This window comes from Eimeria acervulina, genomic scaffold, assembly GCF_000499425.1.
Source record: "Eimeria acervulina Houghton genomic scaffold, Eah_scaff246, whole genome shotgun sequence".
Taxonomy (NCBI): Eukaryota; Apicomplexa; class Conoidasida; order Eucoccidiorida; family Eimeriidae; genus Eimeria; species Eimeria acervulina.
This window is the reverse complement of record NW_013548324.1, coordinates 25,534-43,838: the sequence shown is the minus strand read 5'-3', so window position 1 is coordinate 43,838 and position 18,305 is coordinate 25,534. Positions and strand designations below refer to the sequence as shown.

The window sequence follows — 18,305 nt, the reverse complement described above, 5'->3', positions numbered from 1 at the left end:
TATTGATCTTCACTTATTTTTCTTTATTTTCTTTTTTTATAATCACAGCATCGTCAGCCTTTAAATATTAAAATTATTGAAGTGCAGACGTAATATGCGATGCGTAATAAAAATAATAAAAAAATAATACTAACAGTAATAATTAAAAAAGTAGTAAAATAATAATAAAGAGTGCATTAATAATAAAGGAGATGCATTATCCATAGATATTATATGCATGCATTTAATCTCATTATTATAAAGGCACATATAAATAAATAAGTATATAAGTAAATATGTATATATAAATATATATATATATATAAACAAATGAATGCATATTTAAAATTAATTAAAATAAAAATGATTAATTTAAATTCTTTTCATATTTCACCATCTCCTTTCTTTGACTCGGGTTGTTTATAACAGCGGCTGTCGCAGACTTCAAGAAACCCAAACGTTATTTCTCCTCCTAAACATTCATTTAAATAAAAAGATTAATTGTATATTTATTCAAATAAAGTTTAGTTTAGTTATTTATTCATCTAAATAAAAAGATTAATTATGTACTCATTTAAACGAACAATAAAATATTTATTATTATTTCTTTTTAAAAGAAGGTGTTGTCTAATCATATATATATATATATATATATATACATGCATATATATATATATTTATATATATATATATATGCATACATATATATATATATATATATGAATATGCTTCCAGAAATGCAAGAAGAGAACAAGCGAAATAGCAAATAAACAAAACAAACAGACAAATAATTAAATAAACAGACAAGTAAACAAACAAAAGAAAAACTAAATAAATAAATAAATAAAAACAAATAAATGAATTACCTTTCTTTCTAGGCAGTATTCCTTTCGCTTGAGGCCTCTCTGCATGCAGAAAAAAACATAGAAAAGACGCTAGTCGTATAATACTGTAAATAATGATAATAGCACCAACAACAACAAGAATAATAATATTAATAATATTATTATACCGAATACGCTCTACGAATAATATAGTAAACCGGGAACTAATGTTTAAAAACATTATTTTATGATGATAATTAAGAAACTCATTTTTATTTTGCAAGCAAAAATATGAAACGAAAGAAATGCAGCAAAATATATCGTTAAAGCATTGAATTGAATTGAAACAGACAATATAAATAAACAAACAAATTAAATAAAGAACTTATAATAAACAAAATAAATAAATAAATAAATAATTATTAACTCACCATGGTGTAAATACGAAGTGAGTGTTTGCGCGATCTGACTGCCGACTTTTTTATCAATTTCCGTATCCATAACGGGCAGAATACCTGCACATACACCTCAAACCCTAAACCCTAAACCCTAGCCTCTAGACCCTAAACCCTAGACCTCTGTATGCGTGATGAGAATACATCAGGGCTATGAAAGCGGAGCAGCAGTCTTAGGGTAGTATTCATTCTCGCTGCCACAGAGAAGGGTTTAGGGTTTAGGGTTTACTAGGGTTTATTAGGGTTTACCTTGGGAGGCTAGTATTTGTACTCTCTTTCTGAGTCTTTCACTGAGAGCTGGATCGCTTGCTATTGCTTTAAAGAGGTTTCTATCCCTCCAATTACTATAAAATATTCGTTTTAAATCTTCAGAAGTAGAATAACACCCGGTGCTCGTCAAAGTATAGAAAGAAGGCGCAGCACTCAATTCGCTCATCAACACTCTCTTCTTCACTTCCCCTAAACAAATACAAATGCATCAAAATTAATATATGTATATATATATATAATCTACGTATTTGTTATGGAGTAATCTATTCATTACAAATATGTGCAAATAATATGATCAAAAATAATATATAAACGTTAAAAAAAAATATATGTATGTATTTTATATTACACCACATTACATTATACTATATAATATTATATTAGACCTTATATATATACAATACAATATTATATATTAAATATAACATTAGATAATATAATATACAATATAGTATAATATTGCTTACAGATATTTTTAACATGTCTTTCGACGTCTTCTGGGGTTGCGAAGAAAGCAAAGGGCTTCTCTAAAGTTTTTGCCTCTGTGTGATGCAGCATCATTCTATTTGCTGCTGCTGCTGCTCTAGATCCCAAGTCAGCTGTATATACACCTCTTTGTCTTTCATCTGGTGTTGCTGATAAAAGATTTATTTCGACTTTGCATAAATCTCCTTCCGTCCCCCGAGAAGATAAAACGTAGTCCTAAACAAAACATAAACAATAAATAAACAATTCATTTTCTTATTCTTCTTTCTTTCTTTCTTATTCTTCAAACAAATAAATAAACAAACAACAGCACAAAATAACAAAACCACTACAAAAAACAACAATCAAATAACGAATTAATAAACAAACAAATAAATAAATAAACAAATAAACAAATAAACAAACAAATAAATAAATAAATAAATAAAAGGGACAATCCAAAAAGCAAACAAATGAATAAACAAATAAACAACCAACCAACCAAACAAACAAACAAATAAATAAATAAATAAACAAATAAACAAATAAATAAACAAGTGAAGTGCGACATACTGCAGTAGCAGAATGAAAAGTAGTTCCGCTTCTGCCTCTGGCGAGTCTTCTTCCTAAGTCTAATATCCCCTCTGTCTCTTTCTTTGTTGCAGCTGTCTCTGCTTCTTCTAATCCTTGAAAGACAGCAGCACGTGCTGCAGCAGCAGCAGGTGCACCCCCTTCATATATAACCTGAACGCGAGGATAGAGACCAGCAGCAGCTCCAGGAGGAGCAGCAGCTGCTTCAGGTGCTGCTGCTGCTGCTGCTGCTGCACCTGGTGGGGTTGGTGGTGCTGCTGCTGCACCTGCAGGAGCCCCTTCACTAACTCCAAACCTCATTACATATCCTGGGTGTGGAGGAGGAGCAGCAGCAGCTGCAGCACCTCCTCCCCCTTGAATGATAGCAGTCGATACTTGAACAGACCCTGCTGCTGTGCCTGCAGCAACAGCAGCAGCAGCAGTGAGACAGCAGCAGCAGCAGCAGCAGCAGCACAGGAGGAGTACCTTTCAGACGCTGTCTTTTCGGGTTAAACTGCTGCTGCTGCCACAGTTACAAAAACACTGCAGCAGCAGCAGCAACAACAGGAGCAGCAGCAGCAGCAGCAACGGGAGCAGCAGCAGGACCAGCAGGAGCAGCGCCAGCAGGAGCAGAGTTAGATATATGTCTCACTGTTAATTGCAGCAAGGACTCTATCAACGATGGTTTGCTGGAGCTGGGGGCTGAGGTGTCCATACACCCAAGTTTGTACTTCTTGTCGTACTTGTGCGTCTATTTCTTGCGTTGTTTTTTCTAGGGTTGCTGTTATTGTAGCTTTTCTTTTTGCTGTTTCTTCTGCTAAAGCATCAATATCAGATAAGCGCTGCATCCCTTCTGCTGCATGTCTTTCTGCATCTGCTCTTTCGCGAGTTATTTTTTTAAGTACTTCTCCTATTTCTTCAATAACAATATCTAGAAGATGCCACGCTATAGAGAGAGGCCCCGATAAACCACTTAAAAGAAATGTATAAACATCAGACAGAGATATTATTAATTGGTCGCTGCTCGACTGTATCGTCGTCTTCAAATTATATAAAGACACCTTTGCACTCGTTATCAACACGTATGCTGCACAACAAAATACAAAACCCTAAACCCTAAACCCTAGAAACATAAACCGTACACCCCAGAAGCCTAAACCCTAAGCCGTAGAAACCTAAACAAAAGATTTTAATACCCCAAACCCCACACCCAAAACCCTTGAACCATAAACCCTAAACCCTTGAACCCTAAACCCTAAACCCTAAACCCTAGAACCCTAAGCACTAAAAGCAAGGAGTTCAACAGCAAGTAAGAAGGGAAGGAGAAAGCAGAAGATAAACGCCGACGCACTTCCGGCTTGCATGTAGTATGCAGCTGCAGACAGGTAAGAAAAAAGAAAAGGAAAACAAAGCAAACACAAAGAAAGGCATTGAAGTCTCTTGCAGTATTTATATTTTTTAATACTCATTGGATGCAATAAGCTGGTTTTAGTGAGCTCTACTTGCTGGGTAGGGTTTTAAAGGTGTAACAAAGGGCATATTATATATATATATATATACATGCACACAGCTATATATATTATATATATATATATGTACATTTATACATATATCGGCGAGCATATGTAGACGTCTTCATATATTTCCATCAGTTTACAAATGTTTATATACTTACAAAATGTATAAATAAAATATGTTTAATATAATATATATATAATATATACTATAATATAGAATATATATTTATAAAGACATACACTGCAGCACAGCTTGAACCAAATAGACTGCTTGGGCTGCCTCCGCGATTTCTCGAACATTTCCTCTTTGTCCAGCTGAGTGCAAAGACAGGAGAAAAAGGCATTGGTTGCTTTATTTTGTTTTGCATTGCTTAAAGCAGCACAGCACAGCATTATCCAGGTGTACGCACAGCTGCTGAGGAGAGCAAACCCTACGCAAACCCGCTGCAAACCCTGAACCCTCAATACCCCTAAACCACGCTTAGTAAACTCTAAATAAGCGTTAAAACCCTTTTACAAAACCCTAAATAAGTTACAAAAACATTCCTAAACAACTCTCGGTAATACTAAACCCTAGACCCTAAAACCCGAATCATCCTCAATAATACTAAAACTTAAACCCCAAAACCGTATATAACTGTAAGAAGCCCATGCTAACCCTGAGAAACCCTAGAAGAACATAATCATATAGCCATGCATAGCCCCTAATAATCCTATAAAATGGTTTAAAACCCCTACATATCCCTAAATAGCCCTAAATAGCGCTTGGAAAACCCTAAAAAGTCATTAAAAGCCCCACATACCAACACCTAATGCCAGACATTGACGCACCTTCTCTTAGCCTTTCTTCTCCTCTTCGTCTTGCAGCTTCTGCTTGCTCGCGAAACAGCGCAGCTGCTGCTTCTTCTTTCTGCTTAACTTCTTCTTGAGTTGGCACTTCAACGAAACTGTGGGGCCCTGCATGTTGCAGAGAGAAGCATGCATGCAAGCAAATAAACACGTACATACATGCATGCATGGATGCACGCGTTTGCTTGCATGCTGCATATGGTTGTATTTCTGTTGTTTAACCTTTGGCGCTGTACGGCGCTCATCTATCCTAAACCCTAAACCCTAAAGCCTAAATCTTAGAGATCCTATACATCTTTGACACCCTGACGGGCATGATGATGTACTTAGTAAGTGTATACACGAACGAAGTTCAAACCAAACGCTACAAAAAGGCCAGAGAGCCTACGGTTTAGGGTTTAGGATTTTAGGGTCTAGGGGCTAGGGTTTACGGGCATCTTGCTGCAGCGTGGTTTCTCCCAGCAGAGCTACTTTTTTCTTCTTTTCTTTTTTTGTTATTTCTCTCCTCGGCACGCATTCAAGATCTGGAGAGAAGTAACACATGCATGGAGCTTTAAAGCAAACTCAGCTGCACAGCAGAAACCCTAAACCCTAAACCCTAATTTAAACAGGCCCTGGTGAGCAACCCCTAAACCCTAAACCCTAGCCCTTGCAGATCTTGAACAAGCCCAAAGCCCCCAACCCCTCCCCCTAGCGCCCACGCCCTTGAAGCCAGAACCTAAACCCTAAACCCTAAATCCTGCAGATTTTGAAAAAGATGCAGGCTCTAACTTCACCTGCTTGTGAAGAGAATATAACGCACCTGATATTGAGCGAACGGCTGCTGCATACTCTTTTATAACTTGACAGAAATCTGTTTCCTCCCCTTCTCCTGCGCAGTACTGAGCTGGGGCCTCAAGTGCAAGTCGCGAACTCATTGCTACTTGCTGCTGCATGCTCTGCAAGAATGCCTCTGCAGCAGAAACAGCAGCAGCAGCAACGCCAAAAACAGCAACACTGAGTGGCTCTGACTAGCAGCAGTTATTCCCGCAGCAATATCAACAGCAATAACACGAGCAGCAGCAGCAGCAGCCGCATCAACAGCAGCAGCAGAGAAGGCAGCAAGTTCTGCTCTCTGTTTAAATACCGCTCACCCTGCTGAGCCATGGAAGCTGCTTGAGCCGCCGTTAGACCTGCAAAAAAAGAGAAAACGAAAAACAATATAGAGCCCGTGAACCGCAGCAGCTGTTGCAGAGGCAGCTGCAGAGGTAGCAGCAGCAGCTGCAACAGCAGTAGGAGCTGCTGCTGCTGTTCCCCGCAGCCATTTCACTTTCTTGCACTGAAGCTGACCTGCAGGGAGGCCGTAAGAGGGATACGACCCAGTGGTGATAATAGTGGCCCGCCAGCCTCCGCCGGTGCTGCTGCTGCTGACGCTGCTGCTGCTGCTGCTGATGCTACTGAGGCTTCCTGTAGAGGGGATTCTCGTGTAGCGGGTAGACCTCGAAGTACCCCCAAGCGGCATCGAGCCAGCTGAAGAATTGACAGAAAGATAACTCCCTGGCTCGTCCTGCATCCATGCCACGGGTGCATCGGCAAAGCCTGCAGCAATAGCGCATGCACAAACAAGGAAAGGAGGAGGAACGGCTGCATGCAGCAACGCATATAAAACCCACACCCAACACGGCTGCTGCTGCAACAACCTGCAAGTATTGGCGTACTGCCTCTTGCACTAAACATATACCTAGACGAGTGTGTAGCGAAAATTAACACAGGTCACAGACATTGGCTTTTTTCGGCACATAGCGCTTTAAAATGAGGTTCATGCTTAGTAGATAGCAGTAAGAGGGATGGATATGCCTTTGGAATGCAGCGGCATCGGTCTGCAGCTCCTCACCAGCTTTCCCGAAGGCCTGAGCTTCTGTAGAAGGGGAGGCGAGGCTGAGGGCCACCAGAAGTGGCCCTGCACAGGCAATAGAAGGAAAAACAGAGTTTTCTAGAATGTGAAACCTGAATCTAAACCCTAAACCCTAGGCCCTAACATCAAACAGCAGCCAGTTCCGACGGCCTTCACTCTATGTAGCGGTTTGTAAGAGCCAACAAAAACAAATTAAGCACTTTTGTGAGGTGATAAAGTGCAAAGGCATGATTATAGTTGTCAAGAGGAAAATCGGGGCTTGATACAGGCAACGGTGGTTCTCCGTGCAAGAAAAAGCGAAGAGTGCGGCGGGCAAGAACAGGTTCAGAGAATACCCTGACATTCCTCAGCTTCTTACCACAAAATAAACTTCTTTTGTACATTGTTACGGTATTTGCATTCAAAAACTCTCAGGTTTCTCTCCCCCTTGCGGTCATATTTCATGCGAATAACGTTGCGGTGTCTGATGACACCTCGCGGTGGCCTTCAGAGAAGACTCAGGAAAAAGTCAAGAAAGTCCGCGGATGCCAACGAAAGACCTCCAAATAAAATTTCAGCAACAACAATTTACATTCGTTTTAATTAGACGATAAAATAAGTCATCATCAGAACGAACTGCAATGGCTATAAACAGCTAGAGAGGCCCTTCCGCCCAGGTCTGCGCCATCCGTTGTTGCGAGTAGCGGCGGCGTATATACGAGCTTCGTGGCTCCCTAAAGTACACAATGTGAAATATCCCCCTCTTTTTTCTTTGTGTTTTTTAGCCGTTTTTTAGTCTCTACATTTTTGGTTTGTGCCCGTCATTAACCCATCCACTACGGCGTACGGTTCCAGTGAATGGACCAACACAAACACTCGCTCAACGCGGCAAAACGCGCGCAGTCTGTTGCAGTTGAATATGAATATGAATGTTAGATTTAAATAAATATTAATATTAATGTTAATTTTCAGTATATTATTGAAGCTGTTACTGCTCCTAGTATTAAAGCGTTTCAGGATCTTGGGCAAGGCAGAAAATATGCAAACGTCCGAGTCCGCGGAAATGGCCCAGGCCGAACCATTGCACTTCTCAAGACAGTAGAGAGTGCAGCACTGCCAGTATTTAAGAGAAAATGTGTATATAAACAAAAACGGCATTCATATTGCTTGTTTTACACAATTTGCAGATTTATTGGCTGAGGTTGCGCATTTTCCCCCGCCGCAATGGCACGTGGTCACCGCAAGGTGAATAATATACGCCATACTCTGCAAACTCCAAGGTAGACAAAAGCCAAAGTTATTTCATCTCACACACTTTAAATTGTTCTTTAACGAGGCATAAATGATGTTTCATAGGAATAGATCAGTGGTCCCTCCGTTCTCTGCTTCAACCGAAAGGGACCCCTTCCATCGATGTGCAAGCAACAGCCTCACAAATCAGTCATTTGCGTGCCTCTCATATCTTAGGTCTTTGAAACGTGATAATAAAAAGTATTTATAGTGAAACATAGCAAACAGAACACCCTAGCTGTACGTACACCTGTGTTCTTCCAGCAGACATCGCACACGAGAACTCCCTCCTACATTGGGAGTTCTTCGAGATGCTGAATATAAAGAAAAATAAATGTAATAAAAGCAGAAACCCATTCCAGTTGAACTTAGTCGACTCAGCAATATACTGCTAGGCGCTGCAGCTATGGGTCCTAAGTAGCCCCTGCAACCACAGTGGAGTTTCCTTACTCGTCCGCTGTCAGTAGGGGCAGTGTGAAGGGCAGAATGCTGTATAGACAGCCCATGCATGAAGCTTGAAACAATAGTTCTTATTTTGCCTTCTGTTTAAAGCAGGAGAAGTACTGCAGCTGTCGCTACCTTGGAGACCAAAACCCTGGAGCAAAAGGGAGGAGCAAAACACTAAGGTATGTACATTTTCAACGTGGTATTGGATTTTATGCAGGTCCAGGGGCTTTCGCGTTCTTGTTACCGGCAGTACAGCACCTTGACTGTGTTAAAGAACTGAAATGGGTTTTTCTTAGAGAAAAGAGATAATGAAAAGTTGCATAGCATCATTTGAACGCATGCACAAGTTTTCTGTGCAGCGTGTCTAGGTGTCTATACACTACAGATTGTTCTCTTCTTCTCGTCTCCTGCGTTAGTGTTCCACATGATATGCATGCGATGCATGCTTAGGCACAAACGTGAAACCCTTTGGAGGAGGCCCTAAAAACATATTTGATATTTCTACCCAGTCCTGCAACACAGAGAAGAGACGCACCTTTGAGGGCAAAATGCAGTCAATTGTCTCTGCTATCTCCTAAAACACAATCTCTTGGGTTTCTCTAATGACGGGAAGTCAGAAATAAAAGCAAAAATAGGCAAACGTACAAATGCCACATAACGCATGCATTGCAAGGGCTCAAATGCAGCATATACAAGATGGTCTCCCGTCGTAGTTCAAGTATAACTATGTAATTTCTTATCCACATGTAACGCAATTGTTTCTTATACGACTAGTATTATCTTCACAAATATGTTTACGTAAAGATATAGATGTGCACATATAGACATAGAAACAGATGCATATATATATACTATCATTATTTATACAATAATAAGAATATATGCGCATGCATGCTCGTGATAAGCACCTGTGTTTTGGGGCTTGACAGTTTTACTTCCAAGTCCGAGCGGCCTACAAAAGGACTGGGGCGCCACTGAATGAGTTGTGGCTGCAACTCCAGAAAAGGAGGAGGAATATAACGATGAGTAAAAGACAACAACTCGAGAAGAAAACGCCGAGTTGTCGCTACACCCCGACGGTCGCTGCCCCAGTGCTCAAGGCCGTTGTTCACAAACTCCTGCGGAAGAAACACTCTTTTATTCACCATCTTTTGGGTGCCTTAACGCATAATAGTATATTACCTAAAAGAGGTTTTCATAAGATTCAAGATTGATACGCACTCGCCTTTCTTCCTCTGCTCTTTCACTATACACCACATGATGCTACAGATGTAATGTAATACGCACGTCAGGAAGGCATGGAAGTTTCATTTTCTGAGACTCTAGTACAATATATGTAAAATGCATATAATGCGTATTGCTGTACAGTGATATAGACGCAAATATACTACTATACAACCCACTGACACGCCCAAACACATAAAATAAAATGTGTAGAATAGAATAAATTAAGAGGCAGAAAGGGCGCTGGCTATGCGTACCCTTAAGAGTTCAAACCTCTCGGGTGCAGAGATATCCCAAATTCTCTCTTCTTTTATTTCTGTGAAGATCCAGGGCTTTATTAGGGCCCCTCTTCCTATCATTAAGGCGTCCATGTTAGCAGAAGCCTTCCGATATTCATATTCTGCACTGCTGAGGATGTCACCACAGCCTGAGTTGAGAAGAAACAGAGGATGGTTTTCTTGAAAACATAGCATATTTTGTATATAGACTGCTCTACTATTTAATGCTGAAATTTATTTGGATTAGCAAAATCATTATTAAGTAGAATGTGCGGGGAGAAGAAGCAAAGGTGCTGCACAGCACTCTGCTTACGCGCCAATCCATTTCCACTCAAGTCGTGCAACTTCTTCATCTAAGCATATATACTTATATATATTTTATACTGTATTAAATGTCTATTATTTATTATGTGTAAAGTCTATATTGTATAATGTATAGCATATAACATTGTACAACCCGACGTCACAACAGCAAAACCTCAAACCCTCCCTTCTAAGACACTCAGCCAGAATGTCTTTAGGCATACACGTGCACATAGTAGATACATATATATATATATATATATATCAAAGTATGTACATACACAGCTGCAATAATAAACAACAATATAAGTAAACAAAAAGCAATGCACTTTGAACGCCTACCGATTAGCAGAACGTCTTCTGGCATGTGCTGTTTGCAAGAAGAAAGATAATCCCAATCAGCGGACTTGGAGTAGCGTTGCTGTGCAGTTCGCCCGTGAGCAAATATGGCACTGACACCGCAACGCGAAAGCCTGTAGATTTGCAAAAATAAAACAAAAATTGAAACAATCGGTATTATCTCAATATTTGCCGGACCGATGCGCTCACCTCAGGAGGCGAGAACGTGTGTAGAAACGAAATACACTTAAAACAAAATGTGCGCATTTCTCTGGAATCTAGCTAGATTCCGTCAAATGAAAACACAGAAAGTCAGAAAGTCTTATCTATCTAACAGGTATTGATATGCCCTCTGTTGGAAGTGAAATGTATGCGTGTCTTGCTTGCATTTTTAAATAACTACACCGTTGTGCAGTCTATCACGCATACACGGATGCATGTGTACGCGCTATCGACTCACGCACATATATATATATATATATATATACATATATGTACACATGTGGATACATACATGCACGTGGGTAAGGTACATATATATATATATATATATATATGCATATGTATATATAGACACATTTGTATGCATATACATATGCATATACATATACATTCACATATAAATGCATACGCATGCATATACATATATACATATATATATATATATATATATATATATATACTATTAGCATATGCTGCTTACTTGCCGATTACATTGTGTAGTTGGTGTTTTTTGCCGTAGTGCGCAGTTCTGACTTTCAAAGTAACGGGAAGATTCGGCGAGGCGTCCATTAAACTCTTAACGACGGACTCCACTGCCGCTGGCTTTTCCAGCATTATTGAGCCGGCTGCACACAAAGCGAAAAGAAAACGCGTACAGAGGTGCGCGCAACAGCAGGAAGCCGTGGCTACCAGTAGAGATACGAGGTCATACATAGCAAGAAGGAAACATATATATGCATATATAGTATTTATATAGTATTTGCGGTAGGAATATTAGTATTATGTATTGAGACAAGCCGAAACAAAATGCGGCTGAAGTTACTGTTGACCCCTGAACTGCGGACTCCTACTCCTACCCTCCGTCCTGATGAATACTCCTTAAAAGCAAATATATAATATATATTCTTATAAAGCGGCAAACATATATATTTAAGCACCAAATATATATATATATATATATATATACTGTATACGAAAACGCACCTTTAAATTTTCGGTGGAGTTGGTCAAGAGGGCACGCGATGTTAAGATCGACGAAATCGCATTGAATATTTGTTTCATTGATCAGCTTCCCGAATCTGATGGCAGCAATTAAGGAGAAGGGGTAAAACCCAGTTGCCTAGGCCCTCTTTTCTTTACCGTAGAAAGAAAATCCTAACCATATAACGCCACAGTTCCTACAGAAAACAATCCCTAAACTAAATCCTAAACCCTGAAGACTCAACCATTTTCTTGACTGTCTCGCCATTCAACTAGTGAAAAAACTAAACACAAAACAAACAGATAAACACAGCAGCAACAGATAACAAGAAGGAACACAAATAAACAAAACTTACTCAAAAGCCACATCTGGAAACCCGGCAGCAATTTGTATTCCGAATATTTTCTCCTCACGATGCCGCCTGCACCGCAAAACAAATGTATCTCTCCCTTTTATCAAAACGCTCTTAGATATATGTACATATAAGTATATTATACAATGAGGTAAAAATATTATATGCGTCTTATGTAGAAAAATATTCCCACGAGTGTGCAAAATTTTGAAGCATTAGTTAACTGGATGCATCAAGCAAAAAAGAGAATTAGATGACAGCAGTACAAAAGGAAAACAAATATATTAAATAATTGCATGCGTAAAAATAAACGACATTAAAAACTCAAACTGTTGGACGTACCGCAGCAAGCAAAGTTCGGAGGCCTTCGCTTCCACTAGAGACTGCGCCACTGCCATTTCACTAACCTAAAAACCCAACCGCAAATTTATATTATATATAAATATATAAATATATAAATATGTATATACAATATATATATATAAGAATGCTTTTACTGTATGTGTATACATTCACATATGTAATTTGGGACTTGTGATTCATTTGCACAATAAAGGAACAACACCAGAATATTCTCCCCTCGGTAGCACAACATTGGGTTGCAATAGAAGATGCATGAGCTCAGGCACTACAAAGGAGTTCATGCGCATTCTTATTAGTGCATGCACTTGCGAAGGCATCTATGCATGCACTTTTTACGGGTGCCTGCCTCTACAGATGCATTCATGCGCTCATCAGTAAGTGTACTGAATTAGCTTATGCATACACAGTTGCATGCATACATGACTTCATGCAAGCTTGCAACTGCGAATGCATGCACGGTTGCATGTAATGTAAGAATGCATGCGCTACTCACTGTAACATCAGCTCCCAGCCGCGTGCACAGTCTTCGGAAAGGCAAATTCCCTACAGTTGTTAGGGGGGCCAGAAATGTCTTCCCTCGAATTTGTTGTGTAAACCGCCGTCTCCTCTCCTCTCGGCTCAAATCATCTACTGGCAAAATATCCACTGCTCCGACTCCACGTGCTGTTGCTACAGCAGCAGCAGCTCCTGCTGGGGCAGCAGCTGCAGCAGCAGCAGGGGCAGCAGGAGCTTCAGACTGGGCCGGCCCCCCTTCCCCAGCTTCGGTCTCGACCTTAGGAGGTTTAGACTCCAAAGGGTTTAGAGAGGTGAGAGGAGAAGAAGAGGAGGCTGAGGGGTTTGAATGATTGCTTGCCACTTGCATGCTGTTTTCGTTTCCTGTTGCGGCGGTAGTAACGGCGGCTTGTTTGTTTCTTTTGCAGCTTCGTTTGCGTCTTGTCGCCATAGGTAAGACAGATTGAGTTGTTATAATATTCATTTCATCTGACTTATGCTCCTCCTTGTACTTTTGCAAATCCAACAAAGTAACCTGCCTCCCTTCCCTGTTCAGATTAACCCCTGCAACCGAGAGAAAGTGCAACAACCCTAAACCCCAAACCCTAATACCTAAACACGAGACCCTAAGCCCCTATGCCTCACCCATAAACCCTAAACCGTCAGCCCTAAACCCTAAGGGTTAAAGCCGAAGGTGCAAATGCAACTCCAAGCAGAGGTGAACACGCCTGCTCCTACGATGAGTTCAGAAGACATACCATTTGCATCAACGTGAGAGCCAGCGAAGCGACAGCAGCAGCCAAATGGACAAAGGCCGGAGCGAGAGAAGAAAATGCATTCTCCTTTTAAGTCCTCAGGCCTTGCCTATCGGTGCAAACGCAAAAGAAGAACAAAGACAGCAGAAATCAAAGAACAAAACCTGCATGCCGCAGGAACAGCCATAGAAAGATACTATTGAATTTCCGCCGCCCGACAGGGGTTATGCATGTATCAGGGTGTAGGATTTAGCGGTTTAGTTTTATATACCTTCATGAAGGCTGCAACGTCGTGGTCTTTGGTGCAGTTTGCAACGTCGCATGCACCGCAGGCTGCTTGCGAAAGGCAGAAAGCCTGTGCATAATCCAAAGACAGGAAAAGCCAAGGACGCCAACATAAGCACAAAACAAACAACGCCCGAAACCGAAATAAACACTCAGAGAGCAAGCAAGAAGAAAGGGCACAGGGAAGCATTTCAGCTAATGCGGTCGTGTGAGCAATGATGACAGTTACACTACACGTAGAACGTATCAAGGTGCTTTACAATAAATTAAACAGTAAGAAGAACAAGGCTTCCATGCGAACACTCACACCGCTCGCTGCGCACTCGTTTGTAACCTGCTCTAAGTTCTTGTGCCGCAAGGCCGCCGTGTTCAGGCCCCTCCGCTTCTTACAAGCGGAAGGTTCTGAAAGAACCTCCCTCGCAGCTACAGCAGCAGGCGCTTCAGCAATGCCGCTGTTGGTGTCTTCGCTTGAATCCAGTAGAGGATTTCCGAGGTCCTGCGCAGCACCGTGGTGTGCAAACTTGCTGCAATTTTGCTGCGTTGCAGCAGCAACTGATGCATCCGCAGCTCCGGCTGCTGCATCAGTTGCGACAGAATTTGATGAAGATGGTTCTGATGGGTCTTTTTGTGCTGCGCCCGGAGCATCGGATTCGCCTTTGTTACATAGTGGCAAGGAGAGAGGTGCTTTCGCTGCAGCTTGTTGTTGCCGTTGTTCGCCTTCTTTTTCTCTGCTTTCAGCTGCATTTGTTCCACTCGAGGGTGTGGAAGCTGCAGAAGCCTCCCTAGTGACGCCATAGTCCATCAGGATGCTGCTGTTCAAGGAGCTGAAATCAAAGTTTTGCTGCCTAAGGAAGTCAACGGTGCGGCGCAGCGCCTTGCGTTGCAGCGGTTTTGTTGCCGGATAATGTGAACATGGGGTGATTTTCTGGTTAATATTTGACTCGGAGGGAATGACAGACTCATCATTTTTGTGTACAGATGAATACTCTAAAGGTTTCAACGCTGATGACGCGTTGCCGTTGCTTGAGGGAGCTGAACTGCATGCCGCGAGATAATCAGGCACTTGCGGAGCTTCCCCATCCTTAAGGCAAAAGGCCGCATGCGCCGCAAGAAAAACAGGGGGGAAAGCAGATGGCAGGTGGGATTCGTTGAAACGAACAAACGAAGGTAGCGCAGGACCGTCACAGGTAGCCGATGCTGTGGTGTAGATAGACATCAGGCCAGCTGCAGCACCAGCCGAACCATCCTTCCTCCCTTCTAAGGAGGGTTGCAGCGGGGTCGTTGCCATTGCAATGGAGGGGAAAATCAAATACACATAGAATGAACGCGAATGCTAAGACGCCCCTTGATGATAGACGAGCGAATACCGAAGCGGAAGGGGCACGCGGGGCGCCGAAACGCAGCCTTGCGACTCCTACTTCCGCACTCAGTAATAATACTACCACAGAAATGAAAGAAAAACAATTACGAGTCATTATTTCAGTTTATTTGTCAACCTCAATGCCACCTCAGGCGGGGCTTCGATGGTTGCGGAGGCCCCCCTCTTGCATGCGTCCCACACCATTGTTGTTTCCTCAACAGAACAGTAGAAGTGGTTATGGCAATTCTTTCTGCTAGGTTGTTTTAACGTTCGTCCTTCTGTTTAGAGCATGAATAGTTTCATGAAGATCGCGCAACAGCTCGTCTTCTGTCGTTAACCCCGACGATGACCCCCTCGCAGCAGCAGCAGCACGAGGACCCTGATGTTTCTCCTCCTTCCTCAAGTTCTGAAACTCAAGAAAGTGAAAACTTGCCACCAGCTTCTATATCTTGGGCAGCACGGGTATCCAGGGCGTCAGAAGTATCGTCTCTTTCAAAGCCTCTTTTGGGGCCCCCCGCCGGGGCGCCAAAAGGGCCCCCAAAGGGGCCGTCTGCGGAGGATGCGGGCAGAGGGAAGCCCCCGCCGCAGCAACCGTCAGTTGATGCTGAAGCGAAGAAGACTGCAATTCCATCCTTACCAGCGTTCGCTCTTGCGTCGAAGGAGCGTCCGGTGGTAGTTTTAGATGCAGGAGCGCTAATGCGAGTAGACGCCTTAGACAGGTACCGGGGAAAATGCACCTTCGTTACAACAACAGCAGCAGCACAAGAAGTTAGGGATGCCATGGCGCGCCAGCGGATTGAATCGCGATTTTTGGAGGTGCATTCGCTTGAACCCTCAGCGGCCGACAGGAGTTGGGCAGAGAGGTTTGCAGATATGACAGGAGACCTTCCCTTTCTCTCTCAGACAGATTTAGGACTCGTTGCACTCACATACATGCTGCAAAGAGCTACAGGACAGACACAACGCCTCAATGCAAAGCCCCCAGCCTTCGAGTTCTTCAGCGAAACCGAGCTTATGCAGAAACTTGAAGACGGTGGGGCTGGAAAGCACATGTGGACACTGCAGTACAATAGTGCTGCTTCTAAAATAGCAAAGGATGCAAAAGGGGAAGAACTGAAACCAACAGATCAGCCAGAAGAGGAACAAGAAAGCGAGTCTGCACAGACAGACGATGATGATGATGATATGGATGCGGAAGAGGGATGGGTAACCGAGGAGGTGCTGAGGGAGCACTTGGGTCTTGCTGCTCCAGACGAAAGCTCTTGCGATCATGCTAATGCAATAGAAAATGAATCAAATAACCCCAAAGAGGCAAATACTCAGGAATTAGACAATACGCTTGCTAATGCGTTCAGCGGCTTGGAGCTGCGCGCAGACAAGCAAGAAATAGAAGACCTCGTTTCGTGCATGACCACAGATTTCTCAATGCAAAACGTTTTGCTGCAAATGGGACTCAATGTCCTCGCGGTAGACGGCAGAAGAATACGCACTGTAAAGATCTGGGCGCTTCTCTGCCGGTACGTTCTGTTGCAAGCCATGTACTAGATACTGCGGTGTCGCCTGCAGCTTTCTCTTGCTTTCAATGCACGACGCAGTATAATCGCATTGAACATAATAAAAATCAGTGCCACTTCCCGATATAGCTGAACTTATGTTTCGAAGTGCGCGGGGCGGTGCAGGGCCTGTGGGCATATTGAACGGAAAACCAGACTCTTGTTTTGCTCTAAGTGTGGCCACTACACTCTCGATAGGACTCCGCTGTATTTCGATCAAACTACGGGGAAGATATTAATTTTTGATGGGCGAAAGAAGATCTCAAAGAGGGGGCAGGTATATTCGATTCCAAAGGATAAGGGAGGGAAGCACTCGGTAAGCTGTTCAGGTTTTGCTTCTGCATTTCTCTGCCGACTGTTACGATGAAAGAATATGCGTGCGTTTCGCTTGATTTTAGTGGGAAGAAATACTAAGCATAAGCCTCAGGCAGAGAGAAACAGATAGACCGATAGACGTGCCAATGCGGAAGCAGGCACAGTACAAATGGAGGAAAGCGGCACCAAAAAACGTGAACATAAATCCAGTGGTGATCTTTCTAGTGTCATTACCGCAGAGTAATTTGTTTTATTTTGCTTCACGTAATGCACGAAAGAAATAGGCAAGCACCATGCGTTTCCGTGCACACCCATTCTCTTGCATTTCGTGTCCCCGTAGCTTGTGTACATCTTATCTGTATGTGAATGCTTGCTTATTTTTATCCTTTTGCATGCGTGCATGGTTGTTGTTGAGCTTGTCCTCTCTTGCCCTGCCTTCCTGTCTTATTTGTGTCAGCGACCCATTATACTTGCGGCCGATCAGCTGTTGATGGGCGGGTTAGATCGGGAGATGAGACACAAGGAGAAGTTATGGAAAAAGGATGTGGAGTCTAAAAACCCATTCTCTCCTGTGAGTCGGTATTTCAACATGAATGCTATAGCCTAAACCCGTATAAGGACCCTTCAGGAGAAGAAGCAGTCGTATCTGACACAGAACGGATTGGATAGGGAGATAAACAGGACCTAAACAGGAGCACCTGCAGTATACGCCTATATCTGCGCTGTATGTTATGCATGTAAATAGCAACGCATATTTATACATATATATATATATATATGTATATTTGCATGTGTATGTGCGTGCCCTACGTATTTATATCCACACAGGGAAGAATACAGAATATATATATATATATATATATATATATATACTTACATATATGTATATATATATATATAGCATATATGGAGGATATATTTGTTGAATGCTTTTGAAAATACG

The 18,305-nt window shown here is 42.1% G+C and overlaps 3 protein-coding genes across 3 annotated transcripts; 1 reads left to right on the top strand and 2 right to left on the bottom strand.

Moving 5' to 3' along the window:
- Positions 1–362: 362 nt before the first annotated feature.
- EAH_00028210 (hypothetical protein, conserved) lies at positions 363–7,206 on the bottom strand (the record flags this gene model as incomplete). The annotated part of the gene is made up of 15 exons (XM_013392680.1): positions 363–451; positions 846–884; positions 1,235–1,318; positions 1,508–1,717; positions 1,996–2,230; positions 2,567–2,982; positions 3,216–3,650; positions 4,321–4,395; positions 4,912–5,037; positions 5,361–5,453; positions 5,732–5,881; positions 6,063–6,101; positions 6,259–6,552; positions 6,803–6,868; positions 7,182–7,206. 15 exons carry the CDS (start codon positions 7,204–7,206, stop codon positions 363–365), a joined length of 2,376 nt encoding a protein of 791 aa, XP_013248134.1.
- Positions 7,207–9,929: 2,723 nt separating this feature from the next.
- Positions 9,930–15,422, bottom strand: EAH_00028200 (hypothetical protein, conserved; the record flags this gene model as incomplete). Its single annotated transcript, XM_013392679.1, has 10 exons — positions 9,930–9,941; positions 10,021–10,190; positions 10,687–10,817; positions 11,387–11,531; positions 11,890–11,984; positions 12,582–12,646; positions 13,096–13,658; positions 13,853–13,958; positions 14,121–14,204; positions 14,442–15,422. The coding sequence occupies 10 exons, from the start codon at positions 15,420–15,422 to the stop codon at positions 9,930–9,932; spliced, it is 2,352 nt and encodes a 783-aa protein (XP_013248133.1).
- A 417-nt stretch (positions 15,423–15,839) lies between these two features.
- Positions 15,840–17,969, top strand: EAH_00028190 (hypothetical protein, conserved; the record flags this gene model as incomplete). Its single annotated transcript, XM_013392678.1, has 3 exons — positions 15,840–17,011; positions 17,174–17,363; positions 17,820–17,969. 3 exons carry the CDS (start codon positions 15,840–15,842, stop codon positions 17,967–17,969), a joined length of 1,512 nt encoding a protein of 503 aa, XP_013248132.1.
- Positions 17,970–18,305: the final 336 nt, after the last annotated feature.